A 21,911-nucleotide genomic window follows, 5' to 3' on the forward strand; every position below is an offset into this window, starting at 1 on the left:
AGTGGATGTGGTGGTGTTGGGTTGACGGTTGGACTCGATGATCTTAGAGGTCTTTTCCAACCTTAATGATTCTATGATTCTATGATTCTATGAGTCCTAGCTCTGGAGCATGGAAAAGATGCTGCGTTGTTTAGAGGGTCCAAAGGTCCTACTTCCACAGGAATGGGAGGGCAGAAGAGCGCTCACAGCTTTGCCCCAAGACAGTAAGGGAGCTGTTGAAAGATCCATGCAGCCCAGGGCGCTGTGACCCAGTGTGCTGGGTCCCTTTCCCTTCTTGGGAGGGGCTCTGTGGAGCAACTGTGTACAGAGGAGACTTAGGGAAAGTGTGAGATTCAGCAGAGCACAGCACCTTCTACTTCTGGTGAACCCACTGGTATCTGCAGCTTTTGGGGAACAAACACCTCACTAGAAATAAGTCTGGGGAAATCTCTGCAGAGATGAATCCCAGACAGTTTTACTCGCCCATGGGAGAACTATCCTGGGCCTAATACAGAGCAGAAGCATCTTCCTACTCAGTCCTGGATCAGGCATATCTTCTGTTGCCCTCAGTGCAAGCTGCAGAGTACTCAGAGCTGTTACGTGGAGGGCTGCTTATGGAGATACTGAAGAACAGACTTAAGGACCCAACTTCAAGCAGTCTCATTTCAAAAAAGTAGTGACTTCTCTTCCCACTTTAATCTAAATATGTATATTATGCCAGGCAGCTTCATCTGTCTCTGTTAGGGTGCTGCATATGATGAAGATATCTGTGGACTTATCTGCATGTGCACAGTCAGAAAATTTAAGATGAATTAAATGATGCTGTGTGGATAAGAACTCAGGCACATGGCCAAACCCAATTGAATGATGGTGGCTTAAGCACCATCCATCAGCTTAGTCACTGAGACTGTCTGCAGGCATCCTCCAAGCCCACCCCAAACAGGAAAGAAAACGCACCAGCTTAAACCTCTTTCAGCTGAAGCTCCTGTAACTAGATCACATATGATTATACATGCATGAGGCCTAACTCAAAATGCATTAAACCCTTGTGTGGATACTCTTATTCAGAAATAAAATTATATTAGCTCACCTAGGAAAGAACAAGGCTGCAGAAAATTGTAAGGCCATTTTATTCAAGGTGAGAGCATTCACAGAGGTGTTTACTACTCTTCTGACTTCTTTTTTCACTGAGCATGACCATGTAATATTTCCCAGGAAAATTAGATACAGTAACGTTGGGAGGTTCCCAGGAGACAACCCACAGTTTCCTACCTGGACAGCTTATAGGAAGTTCAGTTTAGTATGTCTGGCTGTCATTCTCCAGTGCATATGCAATTGCCATGCAGTTACCCATAGGACATGCAAACCAGGGATCTGCGCTACCACCTCCAAGCAGTAGTGCCACTTTGTCAGAGTTTAAATGAGGACACATGTGTAGGGCAATAAAACACTGGATCTTGCTGCTCTCCTTTTCTTGTCTCCGCCAGAGACCTTGCCTGCATTTTTCTCTCTTTGCTATTCACAAGCTCAGCCTACAAAAACGTTTTCTGGAATAAAAATGTTCCAAAGCATGTTGCAGGAAAAGAAGCACAGCAAAACGAAGCAAAATAATGCAAACCTGCAACTACAGGCAATGGTATTGACTCAGGGACAAAGTGGCTCTGGGCCTGGGACATACTTTGCCTGCAGTCTCGGTAGGGCCCTGAATGCCCTCTCGCGGCAGTAGGATACTTCACTCCCCATGTTCACGGTTTTGACACTGCAATTCTGGAAATGTGGAGTGAGACAGCAACCATTTTTCTGCATTCACTTTCTCCAGGACACATTAATTTAGTAGCAACAGTAATAATTTATAGTCATGCATTTTTCAAATCCACTTCCAATAGCTCATAGTCTTTACTGTATAAAGACTAATCATTCAGATTTATTATCCTTATGTAATCTTACACAAGAAAATAAAAAATGCACATCTTTTGTATGGAGAAGGCTATAGTTTCATAAGATCCTCTATATTTCAGAATACAAACCATATCACAACTATATCATGAAGCTGCACCATACAAGCCTTACTTTTATTAGCCAAATTCCCAGCAGTAAGAAGCAAATTTAAAATAATATCGGAGGGAAGAGATTGCTTTTTCTCTGTATGCATTTGTCCCTCACCGATCTCTCTCTAGGCAGAGATATAATTTTACACAGCTTTTGCTACCTCTGCCTCATGTGGTCTGACCTTTGAGGTGATGACTCTGTGAGTGACCTAATATTTTGTTAGGCACTAAAAGTAGTTCTAGGTGAGATCCAGAGGGAAATAATGTGCTTAAATAGGTAAAAACAGAACTGCTTTTGAGCGGCTAGAATATCAGAGGGCTACAGACAAACCCTCTCTCCTTGCCTTGGAATTGCAGCCCTCTGTTCACTCTACATGCTACCATATCATGGTTCAAGAACTAGAGATGATATATTTTATTAATTTTTCTTTGACAAAAATGTGATGTCTTGGAGAAATTTTGCTGTGACAAACATTTTCAAGAAGAAGACAGCTCTGTTTGGGATAAGAGATTATTTTGATGGACTCTTACAATCCTCTTTCTAAGATTTCTTTTTGTTTGTTTGTTTTCCAGACGTTACTGGAGAGTAAAGTCTTTTGGAAGACAGGACTGATAAAAAGGTCAAGATTTCCTAGGATCTTTTAATGTTTTCCTTTATTCTTTCCACCACCAAGGAGCATTTATTGGTGACCATCTCTTTGGGCTAAATGACACTTTCTTCTGAATCCCTCAAAGCTACACTTAAACTGGATAGAAGCTGATTTATTTCTTCCCTGATTCTTTGCAAAACAGAAAGACTGCTGTGCTGAGATTTCTTTGTCGTCTTGCATGTTGAAGCCCCTCTCCAGGGCTGCTTATCCAGTAGACTCGCAAATTGCAACTGTTTACATTCATTAGTTTACCCTCATAAAGTGAAGCTCTAGACAATTTTAATTTAACTGGGAGCTTAAATTCCCTATCAGACAAAACAAATCTTACAGGGCAAATAAAACAAGCAGGTTTCTACTGCCCATATGCTACCACCCATATGCTGCCGCCCATATGACACTGCCTGTCAAGAAAACATGCTTCACTCCTGGCACCTCAGGTCCAGAGGAAAAGAATATTGTAGATCTGACAGCAAGGCTGTCAAGATGGCTATAATTCACTGTAAATTCAAGCTAGAGCCACAGCGGCTGTTGCCTACCCTCCTGCTGTCATTGAACATGGACTTGGAACATTCACAGACTCTTATTGAGACTTTTTTCCTGTAAATAAAGTAGGAACAAAGGCATCTTCTCTCACAGGAAAGGTGGGAGAAAAATACATTAAAGTTGTCAAAATACGTGGGTAGGAGACGTCCTCAGAAGTACTGTAGGTAGACTAGGCAGTGCTTACCTGTACTACAGTTGGCTCCTTGGACAGCTGAGGATCATTAAGTCTGTCCTGTCTGTAATTCAATGCAGGGTGTGGGCCGTTTCCATACTGACACTCAAAACAGGAACCTGCATCACAGCCCAGATCGAGGAGGTACTTCAGCACGGAAAGGTACTTCATCGAAAACATGATGGTAGCCGGAAATGCAGTGGGATGGCTTGATATATAGGCATCAATGTTTGCTCCATGGTCAAGGAGCAGTTTCATGGTCTTCAGGCAGCCGTGGCGGATGGAGATGAGTAATGGGTTGATGAGGTCAACATTGGGGTTGGCTCCCGCTTGCAGCAGGAGTTCCGTGGCATAGATGTTGTTGTTAAAAACAGCAAAATAGAGGGGGGTGGTGCGTCTGTCCTCATAAAGGCAGGACCGTTCAGTGGAGAGGGCGGTGTTGACATTGTAGCCAGCATCGATCAGCTCTTCCAAGATGTCATCATTGTTGCGTTCGGCCGCTAAGTGCAGGGGGCTGATGCCGCTGCGCTTGACGCGGGTGCGGCTGGTCACAGGGATCAGCATGGAGACAATCCTGCCAGGTGGAGAGTCAGTGAACGGCAGTGAGCTCTAGGGGATCTAGGGGATCTACAGCCCTACAGCAAATTGTAGCTGTATGGTTGCAACCATAAGAGAGAGTCTGCTAACTTGGGCACAGGAACAACTCTCTTTGAGAGAAACCAGGGTGTGAACTTGAAATCTGTCAACAACTCCCTGTGCTCCTACCTTGCAAAAAATGTGAGTTGAGTGACCCCCTCTTTCATGGAGGAACAAGTTTTTTTGAAATTATCACCAAGTTTCTATGAGGTAATGGCAGCTACAGGGGCAGTTACGATGGAAGAGGCGACATACTGGCACCTCACCTACCCTGTTGTAACTCTCTTAGGTGCCACAGCCCAAATGGCAGACACCCAGCCAGGATCTCCCAGACATTCTGCACCTTCATCATTGCTGTAGGAACTTCATCAGGACTATAGGAACAGGCACACGGCCTCCAGCCTGAGGTGCCAGCAGAGATGCTGTATCTCCCCACCTCCATCGGGATTGCTTTATTGCTCAGCAGAGAAGGGCACCAACACAAGGCCTCCTGAGTCACAGCCACAGCAAGAGGCTTAAGACCAGAAAGAAGGTGAAACCAAACCTTCCTCTGCAGGACTGAGCTAGGATAAACTACATATTTGGTTTCCAATTATTACCCTGGATTTATCCCCATCCTGGAGGCCCACACTGTGTGGCTTTTGGCTGTGGCAAATCCATGGGGCTATCAATGTCCATTCCAGATCATGGGGAGCCAAAAAGACAATTAGGAAAGGGGAGAAAAAGAAATAAAAATACTTTCCAGGCTGGTTTCCATGCTTTAGCCCAGGGAGAAAAAATGTACAGCCAAGTCCTAAGCCCCAGTAATCAGGGATTGCTATTGGAAAGTGTGATGTGGCCTTAAACACAGCAACATAAATCAAGCTGCTCTCGTTATGTAATGTGAAGTTCAAATATATGATGTACAGGAGCCCCGCAGTCCGTGATCATTTTTTTGTCTCTGTAGGTGTCATTGGAGCTGCATGACTAGCTCCATGGGTTAAACCCTCATTTCCTGCTCATAAAGTTGGGTGGTTTGGCCAAGGCATTAGGTTGATTCTGTAAATAGAGCCAAATCACCTTAAGCTACTTCCAGAAAGAGACTAGGGACCATCCAAGCTGAGCCTGCCTACTGTCTCAGGAGATGCTCCCCATATAATGCCTGTGGAGAGAGGGATATCTAAAAAGGAATCTGTGGGAGCCAGTAAGCTAAGCACACCTTCTCTTCCTCTTCTTCCTCCCATGCAGACTCCTCTATCTAGCAGTCAACAGCTCTTCTAACACACAAACATGCTCAGTTTCCTACCACGTAGTGTGCCGCCTTTAAAATGCTGCGTATCTTCAGCTTGACTGCAATGGCTGGTCCCAACACTGGGCCCTCAAACATACATTTACATAATGAACTAAGCCAAATATAAGCGCTAGTCTCAGGAAAACCTTTGTCCGTGATGCACTGAATGATCCTGTGAAAGACTGAGCCTCCAACGCTCCCAGGAGCTGAAATAAGAGTTGAAGATGCATAACACTTTACAGGATTATGTTCCTATTTACATGATGGGCTGTTGATGTCTCCAAGTTACTTCTGCATCTCATTTTTAAACAAAAAGGCTTTTTAAAGTATGTAAATATATTTGGAAATTAAGCACGGGGGGGAGGTTCTCCAAGCAGCCTCACTAATCTTCCAGTGCTGTGATGCTCACCAGGGAGCGGAGGTTTGGGTGCTGGTGAGCTGGCAACTTCCCACTATTAGCAAATGTTCTGTAAGAGCCATAATAACAAAAAGGGCACAGAGCACTGTGAGGACACCATGCCAAGTACCAGTATTAGTCATCCCATGATCAACTGTTTTGAAGATTTAAGGGTCTGTTTTGTTCTTTCCCTCCAGCGTATGCGCTTCAGCCAGCTCTTCACATCTGAGTTAAAGAGGCACTGCGTCATTTCTGTCTGCAAGGGGGACCTGAACTTTGCCGCAGGGGTGCCACACTGAGGCTCTGCATCCAAATGCTGCAATGTCGCAGACCTCAGTACATTCCCTGTACCCCAGATTTATTTTGGGAGGAAAAGCAGGAAGGATCACATTTGTATCAGAGTTTAATTTTGTAGCTTGAACCGGTCTCTCTTCCTCATCCTCCGAAGTGGGTTGGTTCAGTAATATGGTGCCTCCACCTCTGCAGTCTTTCCTGTCTGTCTAGAGGGAGAAGGCAGCTCAAGTGAAGGCAGCCAAGGCCAGACAAACCAGACCACATCCCACGTCTATCACAGGGCTGAGCTTCATGTACAGTTTCGAAAGAGTGCTAAGTTTCCCCTCATCCCTGACACCTGTTTCTGTGATTTCTATTTGTTAGAAATTACATGGAGGAGGAGGCAAAGCATCCTTAGTATGAGTGTGCCAAGAGTTTATTGACTTGCATTTACTTAATAAATCTGCCCACACTTCACAAAGTCTTCCCTTCTCAGCATCTCAGTTCCGAGGGGGAAGGAGTTAAATGACTGCTTGCGATTGTCCTACAGCTGATGAGATGACCCTTATGAATTTCAGGTCAGTATTGACAAGGTGTCATTTAAAATAAACAAACACCAAGCAATAAGAGTTGACAGTTGAGCCTTGGGACCACATTCTTGGCTTTTTGATGGTAGGGAGCCTTCGTGCTCTGGCAAAAAGTTGAAGTGTGGAATTCCTGCAGAATTACGTATTAAATCTACAGGAATACAAAGAGAGGTCACCGTGAAGGGTGTTATTTTACTGAATACCAAAGGAATTAAGAATGATCAGCCAATTGGGCTAAAGCTTTGCCATTTAGATAAATATTTATAAGAAAAGATCTTTTTCTTTCTTTTGCACTTAGTTTGAAGCAGTTGTGCACAAAAATTTGTGCTCAGTCTTTTACAAGTGAAGGAACTCAGAGTTGGGGCTGAATTCTGGTCTCATTTATGCTGCTGGTTGTTGGGAATAATAGATGTGAGATCTGAATCAGGCCTTTTCTTCCATAACATTGGGATGGACTCAGGTTGCAGAGTTTCCATGTAAATTTCTTTTCAGATCGGGTTGTGGAACTATAGAGGGCAGGAAAAGATTCAGAGAGCTGGTCCAGACTCTATATACAAATTGGATTCAGACCAACTTACTGTACTTTCAGACTAACTTTTTTGAAAGTGAGCAACTGGAGCTGGGTTCTGTCTCTGGCACATTTCTCATCGAAAATGTGTTTGTTTTCAAGAAAATGTCTTTGTAACTCAAACCCCAGAGAAAATTTTGAATCATGCCTGCATTAGTCTATGCAGGGTATTCGTGTACACGCTGTAAGCGTATAAACCCATTACATAAATTAACACTGGGCTGCCCTCTAGAATACACAGCTTGCACAAAGAAGCAGGCCTACTCCAACTACAGAAAATGAATATCCTCAGGTCTATCAAAGTGATTTGAGAGGCTTAATTGGGATTCCCAAGCAGACCTAAATGCTAGGATAAAAGATGCTATGGGAAGGTGTAGTGCTGTCAAAATTTTTCATTCCTCAGACATTGTGAAATATATAAGAAACCGCTCTAGCAGTTGTTTGCAAAGATAGCTTTACTATCCAGAAACAGTCTTTGCAGTTGGTCATACTCTATCCTTTGACTATTGCTGAAAGGATTTTGATAGAAACTGTGACAGTCAGAAGGGTCCGCTACAGTCACCAAAAGGGTCTGTCACTGCAAGATGTGACTGTTTTGCAGAAATAGCTGTGGGACACTCACCCTTCCAGCAGCAGGGGGTTAAAGGCAGGAGCTAAAACTTGCTCTAGGGTTAGAAGTAAATGCTAAGGAGTTCAGGCTCAGAAGGATGCTGCAATGTTCCAGATCTTGAAAGAGCTAGGTAAACACTATTTATATGACAGTGCAACAATCGCATCCCTAGACAGCATCTTCTAAACTGATATTCTTTATCATAGGCTGTAGAATTTCTCTTCCTCCTATAAACACCTCTACTTCCGAGGACTGGTAAATCTACCCAATTCCTGGTTATTTTTTCCATTAGTTACTTTTCTCACTCTTTAAAGAATGTGCTCAGCTCTATCCCGAACACATTTCATTTCAGAAACAAACCACTGGATCATTTTATGCATTTATCTGTTACATTTAAGAGTCATTTAATCACTCACTAATAAAGTATATTTTCCAGACCATGAGTAATTCTTGTACTTCTTTTCTGAAGCTTTTCCAATTTCCTGAAAGGTTTCCGAAAGGGAGGATACCGGAACTGGACACCATATTCTAGCAGCAATCTCACTAATGTCCTAGAGATTCATTTAACCACTTCCTGCTGTCAGCATCTGAATTATTGTTAATAAAACGTGAACACACCAGAGATGAATGCAGCATGTTCTGCTTTTGCAGAAGCATCACAATGGGCTCACGTAGGAAAATGATTGCAAAATATGCTGCAATAGCTATTGAGGACTAACACCCCCCCCTCCCCCCAGATGCTTTTTTATTCCATCTCAAGCAGATTTTGTGGAGCTCAGTTTAATCCACTTCCAAGATACGAGGTTAATTAGCTGTAATAGGTGATATCTTGGCAAAGCTAAAGGGATCTTGCACCCCCACATTCCTTCTCTGTCCCAACCCATCCCGTCCCAACCCATCCCATCCCAACCCGCAAACACACTCTTCAGTTTATAATTTCCAACCTGAGCTCCGCAAGCAGAAAGCCCATTTATCAACTGGCAGCTCCGTTGCTCGCAATGTTCAGAATTAGATCTGGGACATTACATTTTCTGTTTCATAAGGACTTTGGAGTCTTGTCCAGAAGATGAAACTATGAAATGAACTAAAACTTACTCGCAAATCCCTTTTTTGGCTGCTATATGAAGAGGTAACAGGCCATCCTTATTGGCTTTGTTAGCATCTGCACCTTGGGATAAAAGAAACTCCACAATAGGTATGTGTCCATTTTTACAGGCTTCATAAAGAGCAGAGGCGTTATCACTGGCTTGAGTATTTATATCAGCACCTAGGAAGGGAAAAAATCTTTGTAGCACCAAAAGGTTAAAATCAGATGGAAGCAGCATACTTTGAATGAACACATACGTCTCCATGACACTGGAGCTACAAAATGTGCTGGAAGGGGATGTGAATGAGCTCCTATCAGAGCAAAATGAAAAGGTGATACAGTCATGTCAGTTATATACAGTTATATCATAGATCTCCACTGTTTTTTACTATGATCTCCTAAACTATGAAGGAGAGTTTAACATGGGTGGCAACCATTAGCTGCCAGTCCTGAATCCAGGCTCCATTCAGCTGTATCTCAAAGGCAAAAACTTTAAAATGTGCTGTTCTTTATATAGCATGGCCTTTTCTTTGGACACAATAGTTCCGTTAGTATGTATGTGTTTACATTATGTATATACACTATTCTTGAGGAGGAGTTTGGACCAGGTGCTCTCCAGATTTCTATGATTATGTATTTATGATACATATTTATTTATACTTATACATATTATTTATATGCTATATATTCATACTTTAAAACTTATACTATGTTTTAATTTTAGTACATATCCAGGCTAAAATAGGACCCTATAACATGACATCTGCATAGTACCAAGCAACAATTCTAATCGGCTTTTATTTGGGCATGCCTTAGTCAATGAACATTTCATTTCAAAACTCAGCACCTGAGGCCATATCTCTTCATTTCACGAGGGTTCAAGTTAGGACCCAAATGGTAAGTTTTACCAAAAAAAAGATAAATATTATTAATGAGCTACTAGATTATTTGGGGCGTTTTTTTCTTGAGCTCTAGTGTGTGCTTGGCTTAATAAACAACATGCAAGAATAAACCAAGACCTAATACTTTTTGGCCACAAACAGTTTGGAATCTAGCTTTTTCTTTGCTAGATATTTAAGGCCTGAAAGCCTGGGTTTCAACTGTAATATACTGTACCATGGTGTCCTCAGGAAGGCTGCTCTATGTATATCCTAAATGGGAATGACAGTTCACTGGAGTTCTGCTTGTGAACTCCAATAAAGAAGCCAATCGGTCTCCCATTTGATCGTGAAAACTCCCTGCCAAAGAGAACATTTCCCTGTGCTTTCACCCCAAACTGCAACATCTGTGTTGTGTTTGGCCCTTTGAAGATGTTGTAGCTGGAAACATCAGGAGAATAGCAGTGACAAAACATAACACAGGACTACGTTCCTAATGAAAAAGAAATGAAAAAGAAACCCTTTTATGATGAAAATTGCCCATCATAAACAATGCAGTGGTATGATTCCTGGGATTCTCAGAGGAGCTTTTCAGGACTTGAAACAATTGAACAGTTTTATTGGATTTTCTCCTGTGTATTTTTCTCAAAATTGAACTTTAAGGAAATCCTAATATCTATCAAAGTTGAAACACAAATCACATTCTGGCTTAGTTTCTAAAATTACAGGTAGTGTGATGGACTAACTGGTCATATAAAACTGACTTGTCAATGCTAGCTGGACAGCAGAACACATTTTTTGTGTTCCCCAACTCTCATATCTTTCTTAGCCATACTATGGGCTTCAGAAGTTTTTCTTATCTTCATTGCTCTTTAGCTCTTGTTTCACAAGTGCAGGACCCAGTTCTTATTTACATTGAAGATATTATCCCACAGTGAAAATAAAATATGGCTCTGAATAGCAGTAAAATATGTTGTGCTTATTGTAAAGCTGTTTTACACGAGTGGAGCAGTAAAAGGTAAGTTTAGTGTAAACTAGAATCAAATTCACTCTGTTTATATGTTTGAACACATACACATGGGGGAGAGCGAGTCTGCTTCTCCTCGGTATAAATCTGTTAACTATACAATAGTACTTTATCTATTTTCAGCAGAATTCATTAGTGGAGGAGAGCTAACCTTGCCCATCACTGCACATGTTCATGAGCAGATGGGGTTGGCTAATGTTCAACTTCTGCCATCTATTACCACCTACAGTTGTCTTTTATGACTGATTGGAATTTAGGCTACATGTGTGCAGCAATACGGGTTTTGAAAGCTGTCAGGCAATGCAATTAGAGAGCACCGTATTATTTCCCAAAGTAGGTTACCACGAATGAGTGCTGAAGGAGCACATGTGTCTAGACCATGCTCTCTGAGAGACCCTACACAATTCAGCCATCTGGAGCAACAGGGTTTCAGCACCTCTGCAGGCTAGGCCTTCTCTTCAGAGACAGAAAAACTGAGCCAGGGAGAATTAATGGGAACTTTGAAATATTAAGAATGAAATGAGTAAAGGCATGTAACGGCACAACTGTACTCACCACATTTTGCCAGGTATCTCAAAGCTTCCAACTGCCCACTCTCAGCTGCCACAAATAAAGAAGTGATCCCATAGGCGTTTGCAGACTCAATCTTGGCACCCCCTTTCACAAGGATATCAATAATCTCCAGGTCATTTCGGGAGACAGCCTCATGGAGAGCAGTCCATCCTCGATTGCAACGATGGTTGGTATCAGCATTGTACTGTACCAGGAGTCTTGCGGCCTCTGCGTTCTTACGCTCACAGGCTGGTTTGGAAAAAAGGGAAGTGATTAGGACAGGCTTTTGAAAAGATTCTGGGTATTGCGGTATCCATTTCATGTAGCATAAGGCAATACAAAACAACTAGGCCATAGTGAGTAAGACCAAAGATCCATCTAGGTCAATATGAGGGCCAAGGCTGTTGCAAAATGACGCTGTCTGGGGCTTGTAAAGGATGTGGCAGTGAAGCCAACCTTCAGCCAGGACCTGGGGGAGGCTAAGTGTCCTTTGCAGGACTTGTGCCAAGCCTGGTGCTGAGGGGGATCCAGCCCAGCACATTTGTACCAACTGGACACCACAGTGACACAGGGAGGTGACAAGGTGCAGGAGACAATTTGTGAAGAACAAACATGTTACAGAAATCACATGACCTGAACACTTTCCTTCCAACTTCTGTGCAAACTGACTCTGTATCTTACTGCCCTGGACTGCAGATAAAGCTCTATATAGACAAGAAAATAAAAAAGCTCAAACCAACAGTGGCCAGAAAAGGATCCTTAGAAACAGTAATGGTGTGAGTCAGTAGCACTCTCTCGGCCTGCAACAATGTATAGTTCAAGACCATCCTGAGCTAAAGGTGTTTTCTTGGTAATTAATAGTATTTTGTTGTTTCTTATTCTACCAATTTGTGCCATTGCTTTTTGAATCCCAAACCATGAGGCTTCCTATACATTTTTACTGTGGGACCCCAAACCAAAGGTACCTAGACTAAGCAGCCACTTTTACAACCCCCAGTTAGCATTTGTTGTACAATGTGCAGAAAGAGAGGCCAGCACATTCTATAGCAAGTGTTTTTTTCTTTGAAATAATAGTGTCTTTTTCCCACAGAGATCCTGCCTTTTCGTTTTGATTCTTCCCTTGGGACATTGCCACCGCTTCCTCTCCCATACATACGTGTCACTCGTGTACTGAAAGCAACTATCTGATTAGGCACTGCTGTAATTACCTATGCATAGCTCTGCAGAGTTTCATTTGCTTCTATACTAGGGATGGGTAATTTGTTATGTTAATTTTTTCACTCCTTTTTTTGCTGGGGATACACCAGAAGATTTTTGCATCAACACTAGCACATACTTAATAACAGGTTTTCTCTGACTAAAAGGTGCTTTCATATTATTATTATTGTTATTATTATTACTACGAGTACTAGTACTACCACTATTGTGTGTTTAATGCACAGTTGAACAGCTTTCCTTTAGCTGACTATAAGCCAGAACTTTAAAACTAAGGCATTTTAAACTGAGCAGCTCTAATGTTAGGCATCCAAAGTTGGAGGCAAGATTACTGTTGAAACCAGTAATATGTGCTTTTTAGTGTTTTAGAGCACTAAAAATAGTCATGGCAGGAGCAGTGAGTAAAAGGTAAAGGGACACGAAGGTATGAGAGATCATCTCCTTCTCTGAACCTTTGTGTTGTCATGAATGCAATGCTGTTCTACTAAAGAAAGTGTTCTCTCTGACCAGCAGCAAAGTTATATGTCCATGTTAAACACTTTATCTACCTCACTGAATTCTTTATAACTTTATGCATCTCCCATAGCACACAGCCTGGCCTGGCCCACACAGTATACGAATCACTGGCATGTCTGCAGTGACTGTACTCCCACCCCTAACAGCTACTTAAGTCCTACTGTTTAGAAAAGCATACGTATTCCTGTACTATCCAGCTTTCTGCTTTCCGTAAGTTTGGGACATTGTGCAGACACCCTGTGCTTAGGGCCCCACTAAGCATCACACACCCCACCCTCAGTACCACGTTGCAGCCTGCACCCCGCAGCACAGCCACTAATCCTGTCTCTGATGCGGATGAGAAGAGAGGCCGTGGCATGGCAGGTCAGACATAGGAGATACAGGACTACTGGAGGAAGGTGCAAAATGGGAGCTAATTGCTGAATTTCAGCCCCACATGGCAAGAGCATCTGCAGCTCTGCCTTGGTGCCAGAAGAGCTCAGCATCCCTGGAAACACATCCGCTCACCTTTGTAGAGTGGTGTTTCTCTGGCCTTGTTGGAGATGTCAGGCTCAGCCCCAGCCTGCAGCAGGGTGAGCAGGCAGTCCAGGTTGCCCCGGCTGGTGGCCAGGTAAAGAGCCGTCTCCTCATTGAGTGTGCGCTGGTCGATTGTGCCAGGGTATGCTGTGAAGAAAAGGGGAGCCCAAAGTCATTATGGCATGTAGTAAGTACACAAGTATCTGCAGCACCATCACCTTTCAAAACCCTTGGAGTTTTAGATGAGTTTTTGTTGTTTATTTCTTTTCCTTTTCCATGAGCAAAGTAAGTTAAGAATATCCTATAAAGTTACTATAACTCAGATTAAGTATCTAAATCAGTCACTGGCTCAGATTAAAATGTTCAGCTATCGCCACTAGTGATGCAGAAAGCTGCTGAGTAATTGTTCTTCAGTAGCAGTTTGAAAACAAACTATAGTAGTTAACCACCTTCAAGCACCAGCAACGAGGTGCTGGGCTGGATCTCCAGCTAGTGGGACCTGGGGTAATTGCTTTTAGCTGCGGCAGCCGAGCAGCTCACAACAAGATAGCTCAGCTACAAGGCTTTACTGTGAGAAATCCAGGGCTTGGCAAGATCTCTCCAGATATCATTTTCTCCTGAAGATCCTAACTTTTTGAGGCTTCAGTCTGGAAACCTATTCTCAAAGAGAAGGTGAAATTAATATACACTCAGAGAGGTTGGAAAAAACCCTTCACACACAGTCCCAGGCAAGGATTGGGCTGCTGCTAATTCTGCTTTTTAGTTTATTCATATTCGTCTTCTCCCTTTTGTAATGAATTAGTTTTAACTTCACTGACCTTTTTGCAACAGGCTCAGGCAACCCACTTGGCCATAATATGCAGCTTCATGGAGGGGTATCCAGCCATCCTTATTAGGTTCAGAAAGGTCTTTTCCTGATTTCATCATGTTACAAACTGCTTTTTCATCTCCATCCTTGATTGCTTCCACTACTGGGTCAAGTTCTCTTTAAAACAAGATTAAAACCTGATTACTGCTTCCTTCATTACTGAGAAGCTTTTTTTCAGCAACATCACTGTATCATTTGGCCAAAATAGTGAACCCCTGTAGCCTATGTAATAAGTATTTGTGGCCCTAAGGTGTCTTGCTACAGGGCCTGTGGAGGTAAAATTTATCTGCTCTGATTTGGCCATTCACAACAGAAGAATCACTGTCTAGAGGTGCTGATCTCTTTCCTTGGAGTGTAAGGAAAGTGTAGGTGTGACTAATCTCTGACAAAAACATTTATATTTTAGATATCTGGAGTTGGGGAGACTAGCTCTACTCGTGCTCTGTACACTGCCATGAGCGTCCATGGTTGTGATGATTACATCACCCTCCTATGTGGCAAGGTGTTTCCATATGAGATCTCTTAAACAAGATCAGCTTTGAAGAGAATTGCCCCTGTTCATCCCTGAGGAAACTTTTAACTTTGATTTGCAGATGGCTTAGCCCTAAAGCAGAAATTCTCCACAAATCTTGTTCTTGTATTTTAAAGATACCTCCTATTTCTCCTATGCAAGCCTGTTTTCAGAAGTTAGCTGGACCAGTTATGAAGAAGAAGAGCTCTGGTTAGATCATGTGAACATTACAGTGGTGGTCTGGGCTCTCCTTTCTTCAGCCAGGGAGGATTAAAAAAAAAAAAATCCACCCACCCAAATGACATTCTGAGCTGCCCTTTATGACCATGACCCAGAAATCCCCAGCTGTTATTTCAGCATCGAGTACTCAAATTTTCAAAAATGATAACCACTTCAGACATTATAGACATTCAAAAATGTGTCTTTGGTGTCCCAGTAAGACATGTTAGGTGCTGGACACTTCTGAAAATCTGGTCTTTAGAATCCTGCTTGGGAGCAGACCCATTAGCTTTGTTGACAAATCCACTCACGCAAACCTCTTAGCCAAGTTAGCACTTCCCCAAGTAACTGCAACAGTCAGGGGCCTCTGGAACCCCAACTGGGACCTGGTGCCAAGCTGTGAAGTGGTTTGTGTTATGGTCCGTTTGAACCCAGCAAACTACTGTCAGGCTCCACAGGGCCAAGTAACTTCTAGGCACAGGGAGTAAAAGGGATGAAAAAATATTTGGAAGGGAGGGAATATTTTAAAGCCTCTTTGGAGTGGACAGTCATTGAAATGTGTAGAATCACTGAAAAGTGTTAAAGTAGTACTTCAGTATTTAGCAGCGAAAAGAAAAATAACGAGAAAGCGATCTTTTTTGATGCTACCTAATTCTGAAGCTTTCAAGAAGAGGGTCACTGTGAAAATGTACAAAAAGCATGAAATATGCTCCATGCCACTCGGAAGTGAGACACAATGAGCAGCCTACAAGCAAGCTTTGCTCTGACAAGCCTTCACTTTGCCAAGCATGCATTCTGCACAGTCTGGGCAGCAACCCATTTCTCCAAGCTCTGTAAGAGCAATTGCAGAGCAGGGCTGACCTGGGCACACCAGTCCTTCTGCAGAGCAACAGTGAGAGCCGCCGCGGGACTCCCTGCTCTGCTGGAGTCACAACGCTGCCTGACAGTCACCGTACCACTGACCAGCAGTGCCTGCAGCAGGGCCTGCCTCCCTCCTTCCACCCCAGCTGAGACTGCTGACAGCGCAGCAGAGGCAGGGAGCTGGTACACTGCGGGCAGGATCCTTGTCTGTGGCGGGCAGTGGCTCTGTGCAGGGTGATGTGCTGTGCCTTCCAGTGCTAGCACCTGCCTGAAGGTAGCCACCAAATGGCTAAGCTCCGGGACAGCAAACACCGCAAAGGAAGAAGCGTTTTTCCAGTTCTAATGGGGACTTGCAATAAGTGAACGTGGGCTATATTTTCAGAGACAGAGAACAAGAGGATGTTGAAAACATAGGAGAGTTTGTGGTTTGAACTAACTCTAAAGAGGAAATCTTGCAGCCTTGAAGGCGGAGAGACTAGGGAGGGAGGCGTGTGTCTCAGGGAGACTATTAGCATTGCCAGGGTAGGAATACAGCATGTGATGAAGGTCATGCAGGGCAGTGACAATGGGAACAACCAGGAACTCTGGTTATGACAGAAGGTCTAAAATGCCACAACAGAGTGAGATCAGAGCCAGAAAAATATGGGCAGCTTAGCACAGGAGTCCTCACAAAGCAGATCATTGGTACAACCTCTGCATTTAGTGCAGGTTACAGGAGCAGCACTGGATTTCATTGCCTTGCAGGGGCTGGACAGACCAACAGCCTGAAACTCACACAGGCGTCATTAATGTCAGCTTGCCCAGAGGTACCCAGTCTGTGCCATAAACACTGATAACAGCACTGAAAGAAAAGTCACCAAGCTGCTTCTCTGAGGATAAACTCAGGGCCTGGAGCAGAAGCAGGTGAACACAACACGGGTGCCAAGGAATGGGATAACACACCATTTCCCAGGTGAAAAAGTACTTAGTGCCACTTGCTCCTTCTCTATAGCTGGAAGCAGTGATCTCAAGACAGCGGAGTCATAAAAATAGCAACACTGGAATGGGGGAAGATACGGGACACAAAGCCAGGCATTTTGCCTGAGGAGATAACAGCTAGAGCAGGCAGCTGCCTTCCTGGCAACAGCCCAGCCAGGAGGAATTGACTGACCTTCTGTTAACTGCCGGGCCGAGGTCCCAGGGACACTGCTTTATCTCCATACTATTTAGAGTACCCTGGGGACGAAAACTAAAATTGCTAGTTTTGTATAGATAATAGATTTTTATATAGGTGTTTGAAATTGAGCATTTTGTTGAAGGCAGTTAACAGCAAGAATTGGCATGTTTGTCTAGGAGAGGAGGAGGAGGAGGTGGGGGATCTTCCTTTTTAAAAGCCTCTGGCACAAGGCTGCTGAAGCCATCTGTTGTTCTGTGCAAAGGTTCATGTTACACATGCAGGGCTGCTCACTGCGACCTCGGGATTTGGGCACACCATAGAGTTACCAGCGCTTAATGAGTGACTGCATGCCAGCCGGGCCATGACAGAAGTCTGTACATGTGGCTGACATACAGCAAATGCAAGGTGAACCATGTTAGCCGAGACCTCAGTGAAAGCAGAGGGTACCTCGGATCTGTGGTAGGGTTTAAAATGTGTGAAGAATCAGTTACTATTCTGCTTGAGCCCTCAGATGTTGAATGAAGCAAACTTCTGTTGGGCTCCTTGACCTTAATTGATTCCTGAGTAAGATGAGGGGGTTTGCTGGACCAGGCTGTAGATGCTTTAGCCAAGCAAATTCCAGATCAGTACAGAAAGTTTAATGAATCTCCATGTGAAATCCTTTTCTGCCCGGCTCATAGTTGGCTGTTGTAAAAAAACAACACATTCTGCTGCTTGGATTTCATCAGATAAAGAAAAAACGAGTATTAAAACTATAGAGGAAGCCTGAAGATCTGGTGAAATCTTAACCATATAGGTGAATCAAAAGAATGACTGCATTTCAAAGGCCAGTAGCCAAGATAATAAATACTCATTGCAGAAGAAATGTATGGTGGGGTCAATTCTGAGTGCTGCAGAAGAGGTTCAGTGGAGCATGGAAATGTTCAAGAAGCTCCTTCTTTTCCTGGCAGCCTGGTGAGATGCAGGCAGCATGAAGGAACATCTCCCCAGGTGAAGCCAACTATCATCCCTACCTGGCTCTGAGACCAGGGCCATAAAACAGTCATGTCATCATACTCTCCTGTGGCTTCCCAGCCACATTTTTACTCTCGCCAGGCAGTAGACGAGGGCTAGCTTATCAGCCTTATCCCTGCCTTTGTTGTGGGCTGAACTCTCTTGAGCTATATGATGCAGAAGAAAAGCCTGCCCTCCAGTCATGCACCTAGAGCTGGAGAGAGGCATGCAAGGTGTGCAGAGCTCTTGATGAAAGGATGCGATTTCAGTGTGGCCAAGGGGAGCTGGCAGATGATGGGGGTAAGGGACGCTTCATGTTTCACATGTGTCGGGGAGGGCAATGTCAGTGGAGAGCCAGGGACAGAGCCTGGATCAGCCAGGGTGCAGGGTGAGGTGGGGGAGATTGTAGAGCTGGGTGAGGGATGAAAGGAAGAAGAGTGGTGGAGGGGTAGTCACTGCCACTGTGCATCCAGGGAGGGACTTGTAAGATGGATAAAACAAAGTGGATTTGAACTGGGTAGATAAAAAAAGCAGGGGAGAGTTTTCTGCAGGACACAGAGAAGTGCTGCCTACAACACTTGCCTCTCTTCATCTAACAGCTAAAGTTCATGCATTTGCTTTGCCCCGCAGAGAGTTGTAATAAACCCATTGTAGTCCAGACACTTCTACTACACAGAGGTACTGGGGCAGAGCTTGGGCCACCCCCTTGCCTGTCTGCTTTCCTCATCCATGACTGTCTTCCCCTAAGCTTATTTACGGTTTCTGCCAACAGCAAAAGGTGGCCAGGAGGATCAAAGTCAGTCAAGCTGGTTTCCTCCTTGGGCAGGTAAGATGTGGTACAGCTCCCCAGCAGCCCTCCTCAGTGTAGCAGGACAGTGCAGGTATTGCTGGGAACGGACACGACATCTTGGGAGCATTTATAAAATATTTGCTTTGAAGGACTGGACTTTCTCACCCTGTTTATATACTGCAATAAAATGTTTGTTTTCCCCACTCTTCCCTACTGTTGAACTGTGAACTTAACACCAATGCAGTTACTATCAGCACCTGCCTGCCTCATCTACCGTGTTGATGTGGGAGCCAGCCTATATAAATAAACCACAGCGCAGGCATCCCTCCCCTGCTGTCCTTGTCACCTCAGAGCTACCAAATGACCCAGAGTCCCCAGGACACGTGCACTGGAGGGATGGAGAGGGATGAAGGGGGAGAAGAGAACAAGGGAGGTTTGGGGTGGGTCACCTGCAAGAGCCTGGGCATGGTCTGGGGCAGCTGGGAGGTCGGAAGGAAGAGTGGGAAGGCAGCGAGGGTGCGGTGCAGATATCAGCAAGACCCCTCTAAGCAGTTCATTAACTCCTCCAGATGAACACGACCATTTACCCCACCAGACACCATTGCCACCCAGAAGAGCTGACTCAGGGGGAGCATTGGTAGCAAGGCTTGTTTTGACCGCGGGGGAAAGCAGGAGAGGGAGGCACTTACACGGGCTGGGATGTGCTGAACAGGCTGCCGTCGTACCTTCGCCTGACCCCCCAGGCTGCCCCCGAGCTGGACGGCTGAGCACGGCCTCTCGGCTGGGCCACCAATCTGGAGTGGCGATGACATGAATGAAATAAGGAGAAATACTCCGAATAAGAGAAACAGGTCATGTTGAGGCAGAAACAGAGACACACATCCGCAGAGACGGAGTGAAAAAGCCTGCCGGTCAGGGCTTTGAATAAAAGCAGATGGCCACGGCTTGCTCTGCACTGGATTCAGCTGCTCGCTCAGCTCAAGATTATTTTTGGCCCTCTGAGGAAGCGTCAGGGGATTCAAATGACCATATAAGACAACAGTGAGGTTAACCCTACCACCACCACACAGGAAGCAGGCACGAGGCGAGGTGACATTCATCACCTCTGAAGTGCCACGCAAGCAGGTTGGAGGCGGGGGCAGAGGAGGACCCAGGGCCCCCGGGTGCTGGCTCCATTTCCAGCCTGGCTCTCCCAGGTGGCAGAAGAGTTCAGCAACGCTACAGATCTGGAGCTACAAGCTGCAAAGGTTTTCCCTCCAGTGGGAGGTCAAAAGCTGCTGGGCTGAGGCAAAGGCAGGCCAGGTTAATGCACGGAACTGCAGATGCTGCCTTTTGCCAAAATAGCAGGTGTCAAAGGACACCCAAGGACGACAGGACCAAATGGCCAGGGAAGCCCTTGTTCTCCCCCGCATCGGGTCCCTGTGGCAAAGCTGACAGTACAAGTGCACGGTAACAACACCGAGAAGCCATGACCTTTGATGGGAGCAGGACTGCCTGCTGTACAGCATCCTGATTCCGCAACTATGAAACACACTTACTGCTCATCAAATTGTACCCCGTTTCCCAGCCTTGGAAACCAAACAATCACAGGTGGTAATGAGTGAGGCGTCAGAGGACAGTGGTGTTATGAGAAAGAAGGAGGAACAAAACTTCAGTTGCTCCCAGCTTATTACAAAAAAAATAGTTTAAAAGGATATTTTTCTATCTTCCTTGCTTTTGGGGTGACTTTGTAACCTCTTCCTCCCCCTGCCCCCCTTGAGAAATCTGCCTTTCAAAAAATGAAAGGAGAACAACGTCTGATTTGGAAACTGTCAGCAGGTCTCTCTAACCCACAGCCCAGCATTGCAGGGCAGGGAGATGCTGCCACGCTTTGGTGTCTGGAACTGCTCTTGGCTGAGAGTGGTGTGCTTGAGGTCTGACTCTGATCTGAAATAACTACATCCTTTAAAGTCTGCAGTATCTAAAAGGTAGCCAGCTCCCACTGTTTCATATGCCTATTTTTGGCCTCTCTCCTATGTTTTCCCATAACAAATGCTGGGCTCCCTCTCTGGCGAAACCTAAGCCCGGCATGCAGCGTGCCCCTGTGGGGGAAAGGAGCTGCTGGCTTCAGCAGGCTTTCTTTCGTTCAGGAGAGCTTGTAGCAGTGCCCCTTTCTTATTTTATTTGTTGCTTAAAACAGACAACAGCAAGCAAATTCTCATTTCATTGTGAGGGCATAAATTGTTGACCTCATCGGATTTATAGCAGACTCCGGCTTTCAAACTAATGACAGACTTGCAGAGCAGCCACTCGGCAAAACTAATTAGAAAGCACGTGTTTAGACAGTGGAAGCTGTTTTGCTCTTCCTGGGCAGGGTGTTTGTTGGGACGGCGCAGCTCAGGCAGGCGCTCACTCACCTTTGCCATGGGTAGATGTGGTAGGGCGGGTTGTGGCTGCTGGCGCGGCTGGGGGCGGCCGCCTCGCTAGGACCCGTCACCATCGACTTCTGGTGGCTCTGGGCAGCTGGCTGACCCGTGGGGTCCTCTTCCAAGCTCTGCTGGATGGCCATCTTTATAAGTTCGTCTTCACTCAAGCTGCTGTACAGACTGTATTCCTCACAGCCTATTGTTTGTCTTTGAGTATTTGCTGCCGTTGTAGCCATTTTTTTTTTTTTTTTTGCTTTCCTGTAAAAGGAAATTGTGATCATCAAAATCTGGAAAATTAAAGAAAGAAACTCAACTATTTTGTGCTTTTATTCAGCTCTGCCTCTTGATTAGACTCACCAGAAAACCCTTCAGAAATCCTTCACCAGGGAGAGAACATTATCAGCTAAAATCTGCATGTAAACTTAATGAACTAACTCCTTTCTATCACATAGAAGTAACTGATTTAGCTGGTGTTTAAAAAAGGGAAGGGAGCTGCCGCAAGCAAGGCAGGTTTTTATCTACTTATTCTGGTTCCTACAGCTCAAGAGAAAAATAGGTAAAGGAAGTCCCCATAAGATTAAAGA

General features: G+C 44.6%; 1 protein-coding gene across 2 annotated transcripts in view; it reads right to left on the bottom strand.

The window, feature by feature from the left end:
• The window catches only part of ASB2 (ankyrin repeat and SOCS box containing 2), a 30,651-nt gene that overhangs the window by 1,617 nt on the left and 7,123 nt on the right, over positions 1-21,911 (bottom strand). The window contains exons 3-9 of one of the 2 annotated variants that reach the window (XM_009332370.1): positions 21,319-21,585; positions 19,612-19,716; positions 14,343-14,509; positions 13,516-13,671; positions 11,281-11,526; positions 8,829-9,000; positions 3,405-3,966 (exon numbers count right to left, since the gene is read on the bottom strand). In XM_009332370.1, the coding sequence (XP_009330645.1) occupies positions 3,405-3,966; positions 8,829-9,000; positions 11,281-11,526; positions 13,516-13,671; positions 14,343-14,509; positions 19,612-19,716; positions 21,319-21,563 (1,653 nt within the window). In that variant the 5' untranslated portion in view covers positions 21,564-21,585. Of the gene's footprint in view, positions 1-3,404; positions 3,967-8,828; positions 9,001-11,280; positions 11,527-13,515; positions 13,672-14,342; positions 14,510-19,611; positions 19,717-21,318; positions 21,615-21,911 lie in introns of those variants that run through there. The other variant, XM_009332371.1, reaches the window with a different exon arrangement.

Source organism: Pygoscelis adeliae, unplaced genomic scaffold (assembly GCF_000699105.1).
Source record: "Pygoscelis adeliae isolate BGI_AS28 unplaced genomic scaffold, ASM69910v1 Scaffold429, whole genome shotgun sequence".
In the NCBI taxonomy this organism is placed as follows: Eukaryota; Metazoa; Chordata; class Aves; order Sphenisciformes; family Spheniscidae; genus Pygoscelis; species Pygoscelis adeliae.